The sequence below is a fragment of the Typopeltis vanoorti genome, chromosome 9 (assembly GCF_054136105.1).
Source record: "Typopeltis vanoorti isolate ZY-2024b chromosome 9, IOZ_Tvanoo_1.0, whole genome shotgun sequence".
Lineage (NCBI taxonomy): Eukaryota > Metazoa > Arthropoda > Arachnida > Uropygi > Thelyphonidae > Typopeltis > Typopeltis vanoorti.
Genome location: NC_143557.1, coordinates 83504664 through 83526009, shown reverse-complemented (window position 1 = coordinate 83526009; position 21346 = coordinate 83504664). Strand labels below are relative to the sequence as shown.

The window sequence follows — 21346 nt, the reverse complement described above, 5'->3', positions numbered from 1 at the left end:
CTGAAATTCCATATTAACCAAAATATTAAAATTCTTTTATTTGTTAATTTTCTAAAGCCTGTCTGTTCAACTTATAGTCATATAAAATGGTCTTCTTAACAAGTTGTACTTGCAATTGTCTGTTACTTTTTAAATCCTACTTTCCTGTTCACTCTGCACATTTTAAGAACTACCCAATTTAACATCATCAGCAAAGAGAGAAATTTCACTTTATATTTGAACAAAAATAATTTATGAATATATTAAACAATGGGAGTCATATCACTAAACCACGTGGTGTCCCACTCCTAACAGTTTGACTCTTTTTACTTCCTGTCATCAGTGAGTCAGCTAATATCCGTTTGTTGCATTTTGATTAGTAGGCTGTTATGTGCACTTTTTAGATTGTTTGCTAAATTCCAGAGGTGAGTAACCAGGATAGTGAAAGTTTGTGGATGATAGAAGCTAGTTGATAGGTAGAAAAGAGGGGATGATATAAACATTTAATTTACTGAAAATGTTGTGTAGGATTGATCCAAAGGAATTTTTTCAGCATTTTGCTAAAGGAAGCAGAACAAGGAGTCATCCCTATGGTTAATGAAGGCTCTAGGACTGTACTGTGAGTGCTTCTGTGGTAAATGCTTTTTTTTGGAGAGGTATGATAGTTATTGTGAATTTGGAGAGTCCTGTGGAATATTAATGATAAATAAATGGAATTTTAGAGAGGTTTTTGGTGCTCCATCTCAAATGTGAGATCATTTCTTATATCACACATCTTATATCACTGTTTTACTGTTGAAAGTAATGTTTTTAGATAAAAAGGTGGCCGGTTAAGTGATAGTCCATAAGGAAATCTGGTATAGAATTTTGAGCTAAGTATTATCAAAGAGAGAGGGGAATTGGAGAGGAAGAAAAAAGAACTGTTTTGGAAGAAGCAAAGGTTGATTACTTTGCCATCACTGCATTTTAGATTGTAGAACATCTTGAAGATTGAGATGTCTGAGCACAAGTTTCTTACATCAGTAGGAGGAATGGAACAGTGCTATTATCAGCAAAACTATAGATAGGATCTGAATTCAGTGAGAGAATATCATTTATGTATGTGATGGAGAGGATAAGTGATATAACAGAGCCCATAGGAATGGCTATGTTGGTACAGAAATCGAAGAGAAAATATTGTCCACCATTGCATGCAGCAAACAACCCATGAGAATACTGGCAACCCATTTATAAATGGTGGGAGATGGACCATATGATGATAATTTGATTAGAAGTCCACTATGCCAGATCTTATCATATAGCCTATATATAAGGTATCAGAAGAACACTTAGCAAAAGGGGAAGGAGCATATTCTTGCTTATCAGTGAAGATTTTGACTGTCAAATCAATGTTATATTTAATTCCTATTTGGAACAGGAGTTTTAGAGACAGTGTGGAATATGTATAGTTATGGGGGGAATGTGTTGCTATAGTGGATATTAGGAGTTATTTATTTAGGAAATAAGAAAAAGAACAATACATTAGACCCCTGCTTTTATGACTAATATAAATGTGTTATTTTATTTTATTAAAACAATATAAGATATCATAACATATGCATTTTTTGAAAATTATGGAGACAACTACCATGTTTGAATAAAAACTTTAGTTTAATATATAACTAAAATCTACAAAGAAAGGATATCATAACATAGTTTCCTTTGTCCAAATATCACATACTTTTGCGAAACATTTGAAAAACTGATAAAAGGCAGCAGATGTGGAGAAAATATTCCAAGAGTTCGTAAAAAATCTAGCATTCTGGATGCTATAAAAACCATTAGAGATTCTCAGAAAATGAAGTCATCGAATCGAACCTGAATGGAGATTGGAAGGAACTCTGCCTTTGAGGGGTTTTGAATCTTCTCGACAAAATTCAAAGAAAAATTCAAAAAAATTCATTCTTTACTCTCAGATGCTGTCTCTTCATTCAGTCTATATTTCCATAATTAAATTATCCATAATGATCACCCTTTTCTCTATTAGCTAGACTGATTTGCTTATATATTTCCTTCTCACTGTCCTCCACGTTACCAGGTCTACAGTAACACCCAACTAGATATTATAGGTATTATTTATGAGAAAATTTCCCATGTTACTCCTCTAAAGTAAACTATTATTTTAATGGCTAATATAGCCTACTTTCATTTAGGAGTGCCCCTTTTTTTACAATGTCATTGGCTCTTTACCCAAAAATCTTAGGGCATTACAAATTATATAAAGAATAAAATAGGAGGAAAATTTGGACATATGCTTTTGGATGTTGTTTTCTGTCTCCTTATCCCAGCAATGTGCCTTCATCTGCTGTTAAAGGAAGTGGTTTTTTTTTTTGGGGGGGGGGGGGGTAAAGTAATGTGGGAGAATTTTTTGAAAAAAAACCCAGATTTTTTATATGTATAATAATATTATTATTAAGGGTGGGTAGAGAGCATTTGGGAGGAAGGGGGGATGAGAGAAGGATCTGAAGATAGAAATGATTTCTATCTTCAGATCCTTCTCTTATCCCCCCTTCCCCCCAAATGCTCTCTACCCACCCTTAATAATAATATTATTATACATATAAAAAAATCCGGGTTTTTTCAAATAATTCCTCCCACATTACTTTATCCCTACTCCCCCCCCCCAAAAAAAACCTTTAACAGCAGATGAAGGCACATCCAAAAAGGTATATCCAAATTTTCCTCCCATTTTATTCTTCATATATTAGTTTTATAACATTTCAGTAATGCCCTAAGATTTGGTGCAAATGACATTGTTAAAAAAGGGGCACTCCTAAATGAAAGTGGGCTATTGTTAGATCCTGAATGGACGAACTTCAAGAAATTATTCATTCAGAATCTAACATAAGAATTTGGCTAACTCAGATAATACCTGGTTAACAGCACACAGTTCTGAATTTATGTTGTATAGGAAGTTGTGTAATAACATGTAAATCGCACTAGAAAAATCTTGTAGTTGAAAACTAAATTGAAGGATTATTGGATTAATGAATTTGTAATTGTAAATAAGTTTAAGACATAATAAATTTAGTTTAATCCTTTATCCAAGTGTGAGCAAACAAACTTTGTGCCTGAAAGTATCGTCAGGACTGGAATGTTGGATTCTGATTATGTAGATATTAGAGTAATTATTATTTGCTTCAGAATCCAACATGATCTTCCATCACAAAGGCTACATTTGTAAATATTATTTAATGTAAATAACTTAAATTATAATTTGATATCATGTAATTACCTTAATTATATCTAATATTTAATTGTTTAATCAAAGATATGTGTTAATAGTAATAAGATTTTATTAATAGTAATTTAATACAGAATAAGTTGTATTCTGTATTAAATATTATTAAGCTATTTTATTTATTGTTATGTCAATATTATAAGAACTTGTATTTGTAATTTAACTACGCATTTATTGAAATGCAAATATTCTATTTATTCTTGTTTGTGAAAGTTTAACGTTATGTAATAACTGAATGTAGTGGTATAACCTTATGTAACGTTAGCGAAAATGTTTACGTTTATTTGTTGTCATGGAAACGCGTGAAATAAACGAGCGCGGGCTGGAAAAAGAATAATAAAAAAATATAAAAGGTAACAAGAGGGAGTTGGGACGGAAACTTGGAAGTGAAAGGAAGCAAGGGCATAAACTAGAGAAGTAGAAGTAAATGAAAGGTTCTTAAGGGCAGGAGTTAAGAGGATAATTTTTATAAGTGAGCAAGGACGAAGTGAATTTTATAGTTAGCTGAAAGTGAAGCCAGCAGTAATAATAAAAGGGAAATTGATGCTGTAATCGGATAATATAAAAAGCTGGACGTTCAAGGAAGAATTCTGAATAAACCCAGTTGGTCTAGAGTTGTGGCTTATTTCCGATTTGCCCTAAGGAGAACCGCACAGTGTTTTAATTAGTTTATGAGTGGTAACAAGGATAGTTGAAGTACCCTGCAGTTGAGGTCTGGATTTCTGAAGCGCGATTGATAGTGTTTTAATTATAACTGTGGATAAGTCTTGTAGATGTGTTCTTAAGTGAAATAAAAATAATTTAAAAGTTTGCTCACAACGTATTTGATGTACTAGGAACTATTTCCGGTAAGGACTATCTTAGTGTATTATTTCAATGCTTGAAGAATTGAGTGTTAATTACGCTACGCTTAACCTAATCTCAACTGTGGAAACTCTTCGTGATTGAGAGTTGAAGTTAAGAATGTAGAGAGATATTTTCAACTATTAGTGCCTGCGATATTTTGAACTTATAGCATGACTGAGAAGTGTGTGAAAACTGATTAGATAGGAAGTTCTATTATATTTATATATGTGTAGGAACTTTGTAACTCAGAAGCTGAGAAAGTGTATGTGAAGGCTTGGAAGGTTGAACTAATGTGATTGACTTGGCTTAATGTTTGACTTGTTTTTATTGTTTAAATTAGAAGTAGAATTTATGTATGTGTTATATAGCTTATATTAAATGTTTGTTTTTGTTTATCAAAAGTTGTATTTTGCCTGAATCTCTTTTACTGCACCATTCATAAAATATTCGAACCAAAGCGGGTAAATTAAGTAAGTCGAATATACTCAGCCAGTATATATATTAAGGAGAAATAGTTGAGGGTTGATTTTTCTTCAATTCTTGAACTAATTCAGATATAGAGTGGCGCAGTCTTTAAATATAAATTTTCTCTATATTTGAATTAGAAACCAACTAGCAACTATTTTTAGGTTAAGAACATCGTAGTAAATAACATGTCGGATCCAAGGTACAGATTAAGACGAAGTAGGATCCAATAGGGGTAAGGTGGTACAACACCAGGGCAACTCGTTGCAAAGGTGGAGCAAGCTACCAACACTCCTATCTCAGTATCTCCTATAATGCAAAACACATCTCCTTGCAGATATGTCTAATGTTATGCATTAAGGGAAGGGCCACTACCCAGACTAGTTTCGACCTTTATTGAGGTCTCTTCAGTGGGAGCCAGGCCCAAGTTGAGATACCAGGCAGAAGCATTAGCAGGTCATCTCTACATATAGGAGTTGCCAAATGGGGTGCCACCCTTTTTAGCTTGCTCCACCTTTGCAACGAGTTGCCCTGGTGTTGTACCACCTTACCCCAGTCCTGAAGATACTTTCAGGCGCAAACTTTGTTTGCTCACACTTGGATAAAGGATTAAACTAAATTTATTATACTCTAACCAAGTGAAAAATAAACTTTCAACATCTTTCTCTAAATCCAGAGTAATTTATTAAAAAAAAGGGTGGCACACCATTTGGCAACTCCTATAGGTAGAGATGGCCTGCTAATGCTTCTGCCTGGTATCTCAACTTGGGCCTGGCTCCCACTGAAGAGACCTCAATAAAGGTCGAAACTAGTCTGGGTAGTGGCCCTTCCCTTAATGCATAATATTAGACATATCTGCAAGGAGATGTGTTTTGCATTATAGGAGATACTGAGACAGGAGTGTTGGTAGCTTGCTCCACCTTTGCAACGAGTTGTCCTGGTGTTGTACCACCTTACCCCAGTCCTGAAGATACTTTCAGGTGCAAACTTTGTTTGCTCACACTTGGATAAAGGATTAAACTGAATTTATTATACTCTAACCAAGTGAAAAATAAACTTTCAAGTTTAAGACAGCTTGTCCCATTAAGCTGTCTTAAACTTAATAAGTCGCCAAAGAAGTTAAGAGTACAAGTGCAAAGGTCGAGTTACATACGCACGTATCGGCCGTAATGCCGCAAGCTACAACTTACAAGGAAGGTGACGCAAGCAGGATTCCCTAGAATACAGCACCTAATGGCAGCTAGGACTTTGAGGATCATCTTGAGGGCACGAAAACTAAGGATCATGTGGAAAAGAAGGGACAAAATGTAAGGCAATGCGCGCGATAATGCGAGGCTTTTTTCTGGTTGTTCCTGACTTCACCTCGAGGATTCCTGACTAGCGGACGGAGTAGGGACAAGCGAGAGGGTCCCATAATGCCGGATAGAGGACAGGCATTCTGAGTAAGCTGAACAAGATTCAATGACGAGCAGCATGCGAATCACCGGCCCTCACAGAAATTGTGCCAGTCGCCAGATGTCCCACTCAAGTAGGAGCAGAGACAACACTGTATCGAGGCAGTGAGAAGTTCGAGTCCGGAAGAATGTAAAACGGACGGCGTAGTCGTAAGCCTATTGCAGAAGCAACCGATCGAAGGAGGACCCGAACAGCACGTGGCCGTTAACAGACCTTCGGAAAAAGATTGGGTAACATAAAGACTTTTACTATGTGTTTGAATGAGACAGAATTTAATGTTAGATTATATTAAGTGGACAATTCTTAGTGGACTATAATAAGGATTTGTATTTTGAGATAGAGTAATTCTGCTGAACAAAGGAATGTCAGAAGTGAAATTTTAGCTGCATGTGACTGAGATTATATGTGAATTTTTAATTTTGTAGATGAACTATACCAGAATAGTAATGGTTGTAAAATGTTTTAAAATGTAGCATGCAATAAGAGTTTGATTTAGAATAACATGGTTAGCTAGTTTTAATGTTTTATAGTTTATGTGTGATTAGCAATTTGATCTGTGAGTGTTTTGTAAAATTAGCATTAAGTAACTAACTTAGCAAGAGATTTTGAAAAGCTTAGTATCCTATTCCAATTATAGTTGTAAAGTGTAATTTGTTCCAATAAACATGTTTTGTTGTATATGCCTGACTCATGTCTGATTTCGAGAATTCAAATTACCACTTGCAAAAATTTAGAACCATAGAGGGAGGGAATTTAATGAAAGTGTTTGAGTTATAGATTATTGGCCACGATTGCAATTAGTACCAGTATCTATTTAGTGTATATTAGTATGAATGCCAATTAACCTAGGAATATTCCCTGAATTTTGAATAAGCTCATATTATAGGACTCCGGCTGGCGCAGCAATAAAAAATAAATTTGCCAGTGTCCGAAAAGGAATCATTCCTAGGTAGAGTTGAGTAAGGTACTCTTAAGGAAGTATATTAGTATATTATATCAGTGAAGAAAGTAAGAAAGAAAAGATTAATAAATATAAAAGGAAGAGTGAAAGAAAGATACAAGTAAATAGACAATATCTTTAACAATAACAAATATAAATGAAGATATCACTATATTAGCCATTAAAATAATAACCCAAGTAGATATTTCGTTTTTTTTTTTTTTTTCACCTGTGGCTCACACCTTTGATCTCCATGTTAGATGGTGATAAGTCCTCTGCTATCTTGACAGCATCTCCTCTCTGCTTCTGCACTGCCTGTCCTCATGAAAACATCATATCCATCTATTCATCTCTGTTCAGAATGTCATCCTCATCGAACCGTCTTACTTGTTACACACACACACACACACACACCTGCTTCTGTATCCATCATCTACTTTTTTCACAGTGGCTTCCTATCTACCCTGATGCTCCATTTCCCTGTTTGTCTTGTGTTCCATCTCTCTCATTCTTTCATTCATGCCACTCGCTTCTGCATTCACGAACTCTACTATCCTGCTTTCCTCTACTTCCATGTCACCTCTTGCTTCAAGTCTTTCACATCCCTTTCTCACTCACTTCAGTCATTATTCTCTCTTGCAATTTCTCCAGCTGACTCACACCAAATCCATTTAAATATAGTCCATCTCTGTTATACAGCTTCATCCGACACATTCACAAAATGAATTCCTTTCTCTTCACTCCAATCTGCTAGCATCCCATTCAAAATCTTGGCTTACCATCTCAACTCATCACTATCATACCAGATCAACATGCTGACTACCTTTCCTACCACACTGTTATCTTTTACTCTTCTTAACCACGTCCTGATATCTGTCCTTATAATCTCCTTATTGCCATCCAGATAATTTGTGCCTACTACCACTACCAACACTTTTGTTTGTTTCTTCCTCATATCTAGTGCTTCAGTCACTCTGCTGAATCAACCCCCCATAAAGCAAACCTTATGCATCTTCTCATTAACCACACCTCTCATAATTGAGCCCTATATATCCATTCTCAAATCATTGGACACCTCTTTCACAATGCCATCTTTTATTCTTGTCATCCTCTCACTCTCTCTCTCTCTCTCTCTTTTGTACATACCTGTTGTTATTCTCTTCATTTCTCCACAATTGCTTCATCTCTTGTCTCATGTTCACCAACCTCATTTTCTTATCCTGAATTACTTTCTCACTGCTCTTCGCTCTCTCTCAACCAGGTCAATCACACTTTCATCCTTGCTACCTATCGCACATGCTATCTTATAGCCCGTTGGTTTAAATTTTGCATACATTATCATACCACTGCTTTCTGTTGCCTCATTAATACTTTATTCCACATTTCTTTCATTATCATTTAAATTTAAGCCCATAACTCCATTCACTACAACACTTGTTTCACAGCTTTCAGCATTAACTTCTGTTACTTCTTTTCTTGCTTCCTACAAGTCTCACATTTCTGGCTCATAAAGCATCTATGACAATCTGTTTCTCTACTCTCATGCTCACGCTACACTTTGCTGAAAGAATACACTTTCTCTCAGCAACAAATACATAGTGTTCGTGCATGCACACATGTGCCAATGCTCTCACACAATACATTTTGCAAAAGTCTTGATCACCATTGTTCTCATTCTCGTCAGCATCACAAATAGTACTATTTATGTATTGTACACAGTATAAATATATTGTACACAGTATAAATATATCACAAAAAATAAAACATGCTCAATTATGCAATCCTACACAAGGATACTATGACCAGTAATTATCAAAAAAATATGAATTATACATTAAAACAATGACTTATCTGTAAACTCACATTTGATCTGTACACTTTTCTATAAGCTTACATTGATGGAATTAACTGCTGTTGGAAATGTTTGAGAACTTTTGTTTATTTATTAAATATCTTCCTGAAGATGCTGTCAGCCATAAAGAGAGACAATGAAACGTGTCAGAGTAATTTTTTTTAATCAATAAAAGGTCTACAAGTCAAACTGGGTTCATTATAGCTGATATTGACTGTTTAGCCACCATTTTTATTGAAGATTAAACATGGAAATAGATGACTGATATGGTGGCAAGCCACATGAATAAATTTATATGAAATAAGAGCAAAATTCGCCGAAATACTAAACTAAAGGCATTCAAGATATTGTTCTAACTGATTTTAACTTGATCTGAGATTCAGGTTAGAAATAACATAGTAGTTGATCCAAATAAAGAACTCGGATATTAGTGTTCTAAGAAAATTAGAGTGAACAGTATCATTCTCGGTGATAAAATAATATTAAAAACCAAGAAATATGATTTTGCCATTTGCCACTGGATAATCAGACTATTATTATGTCATTTCTTTGTAAAATCATATTAAAAATCAAGAAATAGCTTGATTTTAATATGCTTCTGCCACTGAGAGAGGAAGTCGGTATTGTTAGCATTCAACAGTCTGTGAACAGGTCTATATTAAGGTGGGCTTAAGCAGAATAAGAACCGAAAGTTTAGCAAAACATAGTGATGCATTTTAGCAATGCCTTAGAAGACCAAAATGAATTATAATAAATTTAGTTTAATCCTTTATCCAAGTGTGAGCAAACAAAGTTTGCGCCTGAAAGTATCTTCAGGACTGGTGTAAGGTGGTGCAACTCATTGCAAAGGTGGAGCAAGCTAACATCACTCCTATCTCAGTATCTCCCATAATGCAAAACACTTCTCCTTGCGGACATGTATAATGTTATGCATTAAGGGAATGGCCACTACCCAGACTAGTTTTTATTGAGGTCTCTTCTGTTGGAGCCAGGCCCAAGTGGAGATACCAGGCAGAAGCATTAGCAAGGTTATCTCTACCTATAGGATTTGCCAAACGGTGTGCCACCTTTTTATTAAATTACTCTGGATTTAGAGAACACTTGGATAAAGGATTGAACTAAATTTATTATAGTCTAACCAACTGAAAAATAAACTTTCAACCAAAATGAATTATTTGACAGTATTGGAGTCCTGAGAAATAGCAGAATCATTTGGTGGAAAAATTGTTGGTAATTGGAAGCTTAATAGCTTCTAATTTAGATTATTAATATAATTTAAATGTAATCATGTAGCACTATCATAATATACTGTACACCAGATTGTTTTGTGTTTTTCTTCCCTGCCATTCCATAAAATGGCAGATAACTACAAGTTATTTCTTTAAATACTCTTTTATAATCTGCTCTTACTAGGTTGCAGATGTTGTTTGAGTCTAACTCTTCATTTTATAAAATCCACTTGTTATTAGGGTCTGATGTAAAGCATCACCTAAAGTATTTGCTTGAACAGATTTTCTAGTTTGTATCACATAAGTTTTGTCACAGTTATATAAGACCTTGCGATATTTCACTGGCTGTATTTTGCAATAGTGACTAGCACTTCATGGCATGCATAAATGTAGCCTGCTTTCAATATGGTTGTAGACCGAGCCAACTTATGGAATCACAACTAATATTTCTATGTGCCTATTTCTTCTATAGTAGTTAAATATTCAGTTTAAATAACTGTTACTGTAGCCATTCAAGTGAAATGAAAAGCTGTTCAAAATGCTACAATTATATGGTGTAAATGGGACTTTATATTGAGCAATACATGGTTATTTATTTGAATTGTGAGTAAACAGTTAGAATTGAAGGAGGTACAGGAAGATGGTTTGATGTTAAATAAGCTATGAGACAAGGATGCATGTTATCTCTACTGTTATTTATCATCCATATGGATCACATTATGAAGAAAAGTGGTATTAAACCTGATTCCAAATTAGAGAAGTTAATCTCAGCTTTTTACTTTATTCAACAGATGTTATATTTCTTAATAAACCAGTGCACTCTGCAGGATTCCCTAACTAAAGTTAATAACTGCTGTAACAAATTTGATTTGAAAATCAGTAATAAAAACAGTGAAAAGGCAGAAGTATTGAAAACTCATCTATATCAATGGAGAACCTATAGAATAAGCAAAACAATTATTTAGGCACAATTTTTAGTGAAGATGGCAAATTAAATATGGAAATAGACAACAGAATTAACAAAGTTGGTATAGTAAGAAGTAAATATAATTACTTTATATGGAATAAGAGAGAGATTAATCAAAAATACTCAACTAGCTGTGTACAAGACAATATTGTTCAGACCAGTTTTAACTTATGGATCTGAGAGATTGGTTAAAAATATAACAACTAATCGGACTGACCAGTTTTAACTTATGGATCTGTGAAATGGGTTAAACATATAACTAATCAGACTGATCAGTTTTAACTTATGGATCTGAGAGATGGCTTAAAAATATAACAACTAATCGGACTGAAGACCAGATATATGAGAGATCTGAGAAAGATCAGGGGGAGCGAACAGATGGCATCAGTGACAGTATCATATTAAAAATGAGGGTATTAGCAAAGAACCTGACATTGTTAGCATTCAGGAATGTGTTAATAGAACTAATCTCAGGTGCTATGGTCACTTAAACAGAATGGGAGAAAGAAGGTTGGCAAAACAAGTATTCTTTGCCAGGATGGTAAGAAAAGACCCAGAGGAAGACCGTGATCTAAGTGAAGTTTGTATTTATTCATGTCGAGTTCTCCCCATTCCTCGACCATCTCTTAGGACTGGTTGAGACCCTCCTAGTGAGGGATTAAGTATGTATTTTATTGACTCTAAATCTGTATGTGTTCACTAGTCAGTTTGTCTGTTCTGAGGGATGAAAAATCAGTTTCCAGGTGAAAAAAAAAACTCTCTACCTTCATATGAGGCTGGCTAACTCACCTTTAGTCAAAAGAGACCAGATAAAGATTTCTCACATTATGGATGGGAATTGAACCCATGTCTTTCTGACCAAAGGGCTTTGTCTATACCAACTGAGCTATGGTAGCTCTACGTGGAGTGATATAGTATTATAATTAAAAGAAACACATGTATTTAAAAGGTTTCGTTATATAAAAAAAAATAGTATTATAAGATCTGATAATATTAAAGTCTTCACAGATTAATTTAGAGAAAAATTGTTGATAAGAAGTTTGTAATGGTGTGGTACATCCTCCCCTTGAAAGTACATGTTAAGAATTTGATGATGATTGAAATTGTTCCATAAGGAAATTAAGTTTTTTTATTGGTTATCTTCATCCTTTTTGGAGTAGTTTTAGCAAAATAATATAGCATTTTTCATACTTTTTTTGTTTTCCCTGAATAGTGTGAGTCAAAGCAACATGTAACGATGTATGTGGATTTTGTGGTATATGGCTAATGAGAGGCGTGTTTTTAATCTGAAGATCCAAGTAGTAATTTGCCATCATAGCAGTGTTGAACTAATATTCCTTGTCATTTGTCCACAGAACCAGATAATCTTATATTGGAAATGTCTTTTATTGCTCTTCCTAACTTTGCTCCATCAGCAAATAGCCAAGTATGTCACCCTTCTTCTTAGACTCAGTCTCTCCTCCATACATTCAAATATCTGATACCTGTATGTCAGCCATTATCCTATCCATATCATAAGCCTGTTTTGCATATCTTTTGCATACCAAGATGCCTTGGCAAAATCCAAAAGTATTGTTTTATATCCATTCCTCCTTATCCAACTCTGCAGTTGCTCTATTATAAAACCTGAACAGTTTACTAAAGTAAGACTTACTCTTCACAAAGCAATACTGTCATTTGTAGAGGATTAAAGTGCTATTAATCAGCTCTACATATGAATCCTAATTAATCTCTCCAGCACACTGACCATATAATTTGTTCTGTCTCTTCATTCTTGTGTAACAGAGTTATCTTGCTCTCCTTCCAATCATTAGAAATTGTGGATATTATTTCTGGGAAAACTCCCATGTTACTCCTCTTAACAAACTATTATATTTACGGCTATTTTGCCTGCTTCTGTTTAGAAGTGCCTTGTTTAAATGTCATTGGCTTTTTACTCACAGATTCTTAGGGCATTGTAGATGTATATTTCCCAATAAATATATGTAGCATAAAGGAAGAGAAATTTGCACATACCTTTTTCTAGGTGCTGTGGCTTTTCTTCTTTCAGCGATGTCCAAACTACTATGTATGTGTGTTGGGGGGGGGGGATATTAGGCAATGTGGGAGAATTAAAATAGAAATGGGAAATAACCCGGGTTTTTTTGAATAATATATATACATATATATTATAAGGAATGGACAGAGCGTTTTTTTTTTTTTAATATTTATAACACATGGAGGAAGATCCACTTCCCTCCATGTGTTCAGACGACGACCAAGAGTAGTCGAAACGGACTGCACCCTGTCAACCCCCCCCCCTTTCTAAAAATCAGTTGCTGTTTTCAACCCCTTTCACCCTTTCCCACCCTATATAAATATTTAAAAAAAAGCTCCGCCCATCCCTTATAATATATATGTATATATATATTATTCAAAAAAACCCGGGCTTTTTCCCATTTCTATTTTAATTCTCCCACATTGCCTAATACCCCCCCCACACACACAGTAGTTTGGACATCGCTGAAAGAAGAAAAGCCACAACACCCAGAAAAAGATATGTGCAAATTTCTCTTCCTTTATGCTACATATATTTATTGGTAAATATACATCTACAATGCCCTAAGAATCTGTGAGTAAAAAGCCAATGACATTTAAACAGGGGTACTCCTAAACAGAAGCAGGCAAAATAGCCGTAAATATAATAATTAGAAATTGTGTTTGTGGTTAATCGTATTTAGCACAACACTAATTCTTCTGCATATTCCTTCAGCATCCTTACGCAATCCCACTGTTGTGTTCAAATCAAGCTTTTGCAATAGTCATTATTAGAACTGTCACAGTTCTACACAATTAGTAGCCTTTCTGTTTAAGTGACTATTCCTCCTGAGATTAGCTCTGCTAACACATTACTAAATGCTAACAACAGCAAGTTCTTTACCTAATAAAATCTTCATTTTTAGAATGATATTGTCATTGGTGCCATTGCTGTTTTAAGGATACTTGTGACATAAGACTGAATGATAAATGCACATAAACACAAAAAAGATATTTAATTAACCAAATACTTCGGTCTGGAAATTTTTGGGGAAAATGCTACCAAACTAACTGGTAAATTAGGAAAACTTTCAGTTATACAAGGTAGGTTACGAGCAAAGATCAATTTCTTAAAAAAGTGCCGTGACAACAAGATTATTCCCAATTTCGCTAAGATTAAAGAAACAATAAAATCTCCTGGAGCTCATAATATTTACTGGAACACTAGTTTATCTGTAATCCGTAATCAACTTAAAGGTGCTAAACGTGACCTTGCTATTCACAGTCATCACATTTCTGATCTGCGCACCTATATTTCCACAAATTTGGATCCACATCTTTCTCACATAGTTGTAAATGTGGCTAAACATTCTAATCAACGTGCTTATAATAAACTAAGTCAACATCTTAACCGTAAATATGAAGCTCTTTTGTCTAGACAATCCAAGCCCTTCATAACTCCAGATAATTGGATTGTCAATATATCCGGACGTCCTTTGACTGAAAGTGAAACCCTCATCCTGTCAAAAGGACATGATTTTTCTATTGTTCCAAATAAGATACCATATTTAGATTTCCTAGTTAACATTGAAAGGAATCTCAATCATCTAACTAGTGATGAAGCTAATGCTTTTTGCTTAGAAGTCACTTCTTCTCTACTTAAGGCCAAACTTCCTCCTTCCACCATATCTCCTTCTGAAATGAAATCTTTACAGTCCTTGAGAAAAAATAATCACCTCATTATCACCAAAGCTGACAAGGGAAAAGCAACAGTAGTTATGGACTCAGCAAATTACAGAAGAAAATTTTCTCTATTGCTTTGAGATCGCTCCACATATCAAGAAATTGATTATAATCCAACCACCAGACAACTAAAGAAATTAAATTCTCTCTTAAATGAAGTCATCCGTTTAGATAAAGACACGATTGAAAGACTTAAAACTCATTTTGCAAGACCTCCTAGATTTTATGGCCTTCCAAAAATCCATAAGATTGACTATCCTCTTCGTCCAATAGTAGATTGTATTGATTCTCCTACTTACCGTATAGCCAAATATCTAACTAAATTATTGAAATCTTACATTGGCAACTTTAATTCTTTTTTAAAAAACTCCTCAGATTTCTTAGAAAAATAAAAAAAATGTCTCATTACAACCTACAGATCTTATGGTTAACTTTGATATAGAATCTTTATATACCAATATACCTCTCAAGGAAACTTTAAAATTACTTGCTGACATCTTTCCTCAAGACATTATAAAACTATTCGATTTCGTAATACATTCTGGATATTTCGTATGTCAAAATAAATTTTACAGCCAAGTAGAAGGAAAGGCCATGGGAAGTCCTCTTTCTCCTGCTTTAGCCAACTTTTATTTGGAACATTTAGAAAAAGTCCTCTTCTCATCTATTTTCCCTCAACCATCCATTTGGGTAAGATATATAGATGACATCTTTGCTATTTGACCTCACAGCAAAAACTCTTTACCTTCTTTTTTAAACAGTATTAATTCCTTGCATCGTCGTATGAAGTTTACTATGGAAATAGAAGAAAACCAGTTATCTTTTTTAGACGTTCTCCTCATCCGGTCACCTTCAAATATTCTTACAACTACAGTATACAGGAAACCAATGTTCACAGGTCGTTATATTCTTAAAGAATCAGCCCATCATCCTTGTCAAAAAACAGGAATTATAAAATGCCTCATCAGAAGAGCCAAAACTAATTGTTCTACTTTTGATTATCTACAGAAAGAACTTTCTACTATCTAACAACACATGAAACTCAATGGCTTTTCTAAAAAAAGTACTCAACATCTTCTCAATTCTTATAATCCTCAACAAAACAAAGTTTCAATACATCAAGTGCCTATTCCTTATATCTCCGGTATTTCAGAACCGATCGCAAGAATTTTAAAGCAATATGATTTAACAACTACGTATTCACCTATTAACAAATTGTCTTCTCATTTTCCTTCTCCTAAAGACAAACGCCCAACTTTATCTCTTCCTGGAGTTTATCGAATTCCTTGCAACTGTGATCTTTCCTATTTTGGACAGACTGGACGTTCTCTTGAAAAAAGAATCCAAGAACATCAATCCTCCATTCTTCACAACAAACCTGAAAAGTCTGGATTGGCTCAACACGGGATTGAAACTGACCACAGCATCTTTTGGTCCAGGACTCGCCTCTTACATAGATCCTGTTATAGGTTAAAACGTTTGTTCAAGGAAAGCGTGGAGGCCTTACTCCATCGTCCCAACCTGAATCATAATTACTGTATATCTATATCAAAAATCCAGGAAAGTCTAATCAAGATTACTCATTTTTATTATTTTATTTTTTTTTTTCAATCATGTCTCTACTTCAAAATGTTTCGTTTTATACTTAATACTTAGTGATATAACATCACGTGGCGTGTTCTATTTTTAACGATCTATTGTTAGTATTCTTCTAGCTTCGTTTTTTTTTTTTTTTTTTAACTGTTCTTGTAATATCACTGAAGATGGTCTGTTATTTCCAGACCGAAATATTTGGTTAATTAAATATCTTGCTTGTGTTTATGTGCATTTATCATTCATTGGTGCCATTGCTCCCCTAATCTTTCTCAGAACTCATATCTGGAGTCTCTTATCTTTGATCAGTTACTTTTTTGTAACCCACTCTCAGATCCAAAGCTTAAAAATGGTTTGAACACTATCTTGTATACTGTTAATTTGGTGTTTTGGCTAATTTTTTCTCTTATTCCATATAAATTTGTGTCAGGTTCCCACCATGCCACCTTTGCTTATTCTGTTGTCTGTTTCCAAATTTAATTAGCCATCTTCACTGAAACTTTTTTTTATCTTCACTGAAACTAACAAAATAGCTGAAAGATTTTACTTGTTCTATAATCTTGTATTGAAAATGTCTTTTATCACTCTTCCTAACTTTGCTCCATCAGCAAATAGCCAAGTATGTCACCCTTCTTCTTAGGTTTTCCATTAGAACATCTGAAGTTTTCAATACTTCTGCCTATTTTCATACTTTTGTTTTTTTAAATCTGATTTTTATGCCAAATTTTTGCAGCTGTTATTCAATATTTAATTAAGAATCCTGGAAAAATGCACTGGATGTGATCAGAAGTACATCATCTGCATAAAGCAAAGAAGCTAAGTTTGATATCCTCAATTCTAATATGAGGTTTATCGTCACTATCTTTCATAATGTGATCCATATACAGCATTCCCTCGATTAACGCATGTCTGATTAGTGCATCATTTTTTTTTCTATACCCAGATGCAATTAATGTGCCTCTAAAATTCTAATATACCTCTATATATCTTGAAAATAAATGTTACAGATTTAAAAAATTTTCTATCTATAAATTTTTTTTATGGCTTACTATTTTAAAAAATCGCTCACAGGATGAAATAATTTAGTTACTGATTTAAAACATTTTACAAAGTTATTTTTTAATGGCATACAGTACTACACTATGTTCCAAATTTATCACCAAAATTTATGTCGTCTGCTAATTATATAGCATTTTGCTGATCATATCTTGTGCCTCGTTTGCAATTGTTTTTCTTTCTTTTTTATTTTAAAGTATTTTCCTAACCTTTAATCATGAGTAAAAGAATTAGTGAGCAAAAAAGTGGAATGAAAAAGATTCAAAAAGTAATCTCATTGAAAGAAAAACTTGAAATAATGAAGAAAAATGAACAAGGTGAGTCCATAGCAAAGATAGGAGAAGAACACAAAATGGGCGAATCAACTACAAGAGCAATTTTAAGCAAAGCTGTTGAATACAAGAGAAAGGTAAGGCTGCTTAAAGTTCATCATGCATGCAGGCCACTCGAAATCAAAATGTTATAATGATTGCAACCAAAAACGGCTACTGCTAAGCATTAAATCTCTTTGCAACCTTGAAAGAAAGGGCTATCAATGATGGAAAAGAGGAAGGATTTCACGCTAATGCTGGGTGGTTTGAGCATTTCAAAACGAGAAATAGCCTACGTAATGTTTGAATCACAGGAGAAGATAAGTGCAGATAAAGAGCTGGGTGCAAATTATCCAGAGATTTTGAAGAAAATTGTGGAAGGAAGGAGCTATTGTGACCAACAGATACTTAATGTCGATGAAACCTGCCTTTTTTGGAAATGAATACCTTCCAAGATTTTTCTGGCCAAATCAGAGAAATCTCAGCCTGGTTATAAAGTTGAGAAGGATAGAATGACTCTTCTATTAGATGGCAGTGCCAAAAGCGATCTAAAGTTAAAACTCATGGTAGTTTATAGGGTAAAAAATCCTAGGGCCCTCAAGGCATTAATCAGGCTTCCCTCCCTGTTATTTGGAAGTCTAACAAGAAAGCATGGATTACTAAAGCTTTATTCGAAAGACGGTTCACAAGTTATTTTCGTCCAACAGTTGAGAATTTTTGCAAATGAAATAATCTTGATTTTAATGCTCTGCTTATTTTAGACAACACACCAGTTACCCTACTTCTCTTGATTCATTGTGTGAGAATATTAAAGTGATATTTTTACCTCCAAATACAACTTCTCTTATACAACCTATGGACCAGGGAATTATCGCAACCTTTAAGGCATACTACCTAAAAAGAACATTTAAACAGGCAATAGAAGCAACATCTGAAGAGAATTCTATGACATTAATAGAATTCTGGAAGAAATTTAATGTTCAATCTGCTGTTGAAAATATTCATCGATCTTGGAATGAAATTACTGCTAGAAATGTGTGAGCTGTTTGGAAGCTCATTCTTCCACATTGTGCAAATGATTTTAGAGGCTTTTCAAATGAAATGGATAATGTTGTTGAGGAAATTGCCAACATCGGGTGTAAACTGGGTTTTGACAAGATTGAAAATGATAACGTCAAAGAGTTAATTCTTATTCTGAAGAATTGAGCAATTCTGACCTGCTAAATTTAGATGCACAGCAGAAAGATCATGAAGAATATAAAGAAAATTTACCCACTGAAAGTCAGCCAAAATAGATTTCACAGAAACAATTTGAAAATATTTTTCATACAATCGAAGATTTTAAGCAGCAATGCTTCGAGGCTGACCTTAATGAAGAGAGAAGCAGTAAAATTTGCAATGGGGGGTATTTTCATGAGCACTTCACTGATCCGGCATATGTCATTTCTTTCACTTTACTCTAGCCAACATAGTCAGCCAGTTGTCAACATCTATACACAGTTCAACTCCAAAATTGAACCGACTTCTCATCCTTTTCTTTCATGCTGTCTGTCTCTTTGAAGCAGTCTTCTACATATCATTTGTCCTCGATGAATGCAACTTCTAATCTTCAAGTAACTTTAACAGATGTCTTCCCTCTTTTTTTAACCAGTTGGCAACACAAAACACTATTATGGAATACCTCTTGTTACATCATGCTGTCTGTGGAATGAATATTTGGTGAGGGGGAACTAATGATTTAGTTGTAACTTCAATGTCACATCATGACGAAATAGCAATCTTGAAGTGTGAGGTACAAATTAACTGGTGAAATTATATCAGAGGAACTAAATATTAATATGAAAATTTGATCATGATAAAAGTTTTTTGATAGAACCTCCATAGCTCATTCATACTGATATCCTTTTGTTTGATTCTTCATATTTTATATAAAATTCAAACCAAGGTTTTTTGCATGCAACTAAAACATACAATTGGCAATTCATTTATGGGATGTGACTGTAAAGCTGTTTTCGTTGAAAGATTTTGTTGTAGTAGAATAGTCCCTTTCTTTATTGCTGCATACTACTGTCATTACGTTTTTATTTCTGGTCAGGTAAATTTGCTTTTGTATTCAATAATAGCATAATATACATAATAGAAAATACAGTGGTTCTTCAGTGTATTATTAGGTGTCACCATTATTGAACAAGAATTACAAAATGTATCAAACAACTTATACCCAGTAATATTCTCATAGATGATCTCTGTGAAATTGTTTATACTGTATATGCATATATATTTTATGTAGGTGGGATGTATTTGCAACAATGCCGACATCGTTGGAGGACAACTTCGTGGTCAACCTACAGAAGGTGCTCTTATTGCTGCTGCCCAAAAGGTTCTTTTTTGAATTTACAGTTTTATTCTATGATATAAAATTATCCACGTGCTTGCTATTATTTCTTTATAACTATTCCGTAAATAGTGAATTTAATTTTAATACGGATGTAAAACCCCTCAAAGTACACTATTATGCTTGTCTTCTTAATTATAAATTTCCCAGATATGTATTAAGTCTGTGTGTCAACTTAGATGTAGACCCATACTACACCGTTCAGGCTTTTGAAACCAGATCCAACTGAACAGGGTGGCAAATATTACATTAAGAAATGATCCAAAATATTTATTACTTATCTTCTTCATGGTACATAAGGTTTGAAATCTGTTTCCACTGGTTACCTCTGTCTTCTACTCTCCATCTTTCCCAACCTGCTGTACTTCTTTTTTGTCATTTTCTGCAAAGCTAGTTAAGGCTTTTCATTTTGCATTCCAGGATCCATATTAAAGCTACCTTGAAATCTCTCTGCTGTCCATTCCATTTCCATTAGCATCTTTTTATTTCATTGGTATTAAGTTTTTACTTAGACCATTTGTGTAATTCATCATTTTGATTTATAATTCAGCAAAATAGATTTTGCCATTCACGGTCCATTACTAACCTCATGCTACATTGCCCACCACTGGACACACATGCCATAGAAAGATTCAGAAAAACATGTGCTATCATTTTTGACATTTCCAGATCTTTTGATCACATATGGCATCAAGGCTGGCTAAGCAAATTGCTATCATTTGATCTACCTGTCCCTCCATAATTCAGTAGCCAGCTTTCTCTGTGGTCGATCAGTGCATGTCATGGTGGATGGCTTCTTTTCTTCAAGCTTGGCCACCAATGCAGGAGTGTTTCAGTACTGTTTCTACTATACAAAAATGACTTACTCTCAATTACCACTAATACTTTTTACAACTTTGCTGGTAATGGTACTCTCCGTTCATCCTGCTCATTTGACAAACCATGCAGTGCTCAGACATCCCAAGCTTCAAAGTCATTGTCAACCAGTGCTACCTCAAACACTCATGTAATCATCTTTTAATGGCACAATGACAATCTGGTCACCTTAAATTCTGCAAAATGCAGTAACTTCTTGTAACTCTTGCAAAACTTCTTTCTTAGTTTACCTGTAATAATACACATCACCAGACAAGATCAAATTTCTCTACTTGGACTAAACATTTACCTGAACACATCACATTAACCACTTCCTCAGCATCTAAAAAAAAACAAAAAAACT

The 21346-nt window shown here is 34.3% G+C and overlaps 1 protein-coding gene across 3 annotated transcripts in view; it reads left to right on the top strand.

The window, feature by feature from the left end:
* SPoCk (secretory pathway calcium atpase) overlaps positions 1-21346 on the top strand; it is a 518064-nt gene that overhangs the window by 267107 nt on the left and 229611 nt on the right. For all 3 annotated transcript variants that reach the window (XM_090398525.1, XM_090398527.1, XM_090398526.1), the window contains exon 13: positions 20023-20112. In XM_090398525.1, the coding sequence (XP_090254651.1) occupies positions 20023-20112 (90 nt within the window). The remainder of the gene's footprint in view (positions 1-20022; positions 20113-21346) is intronic.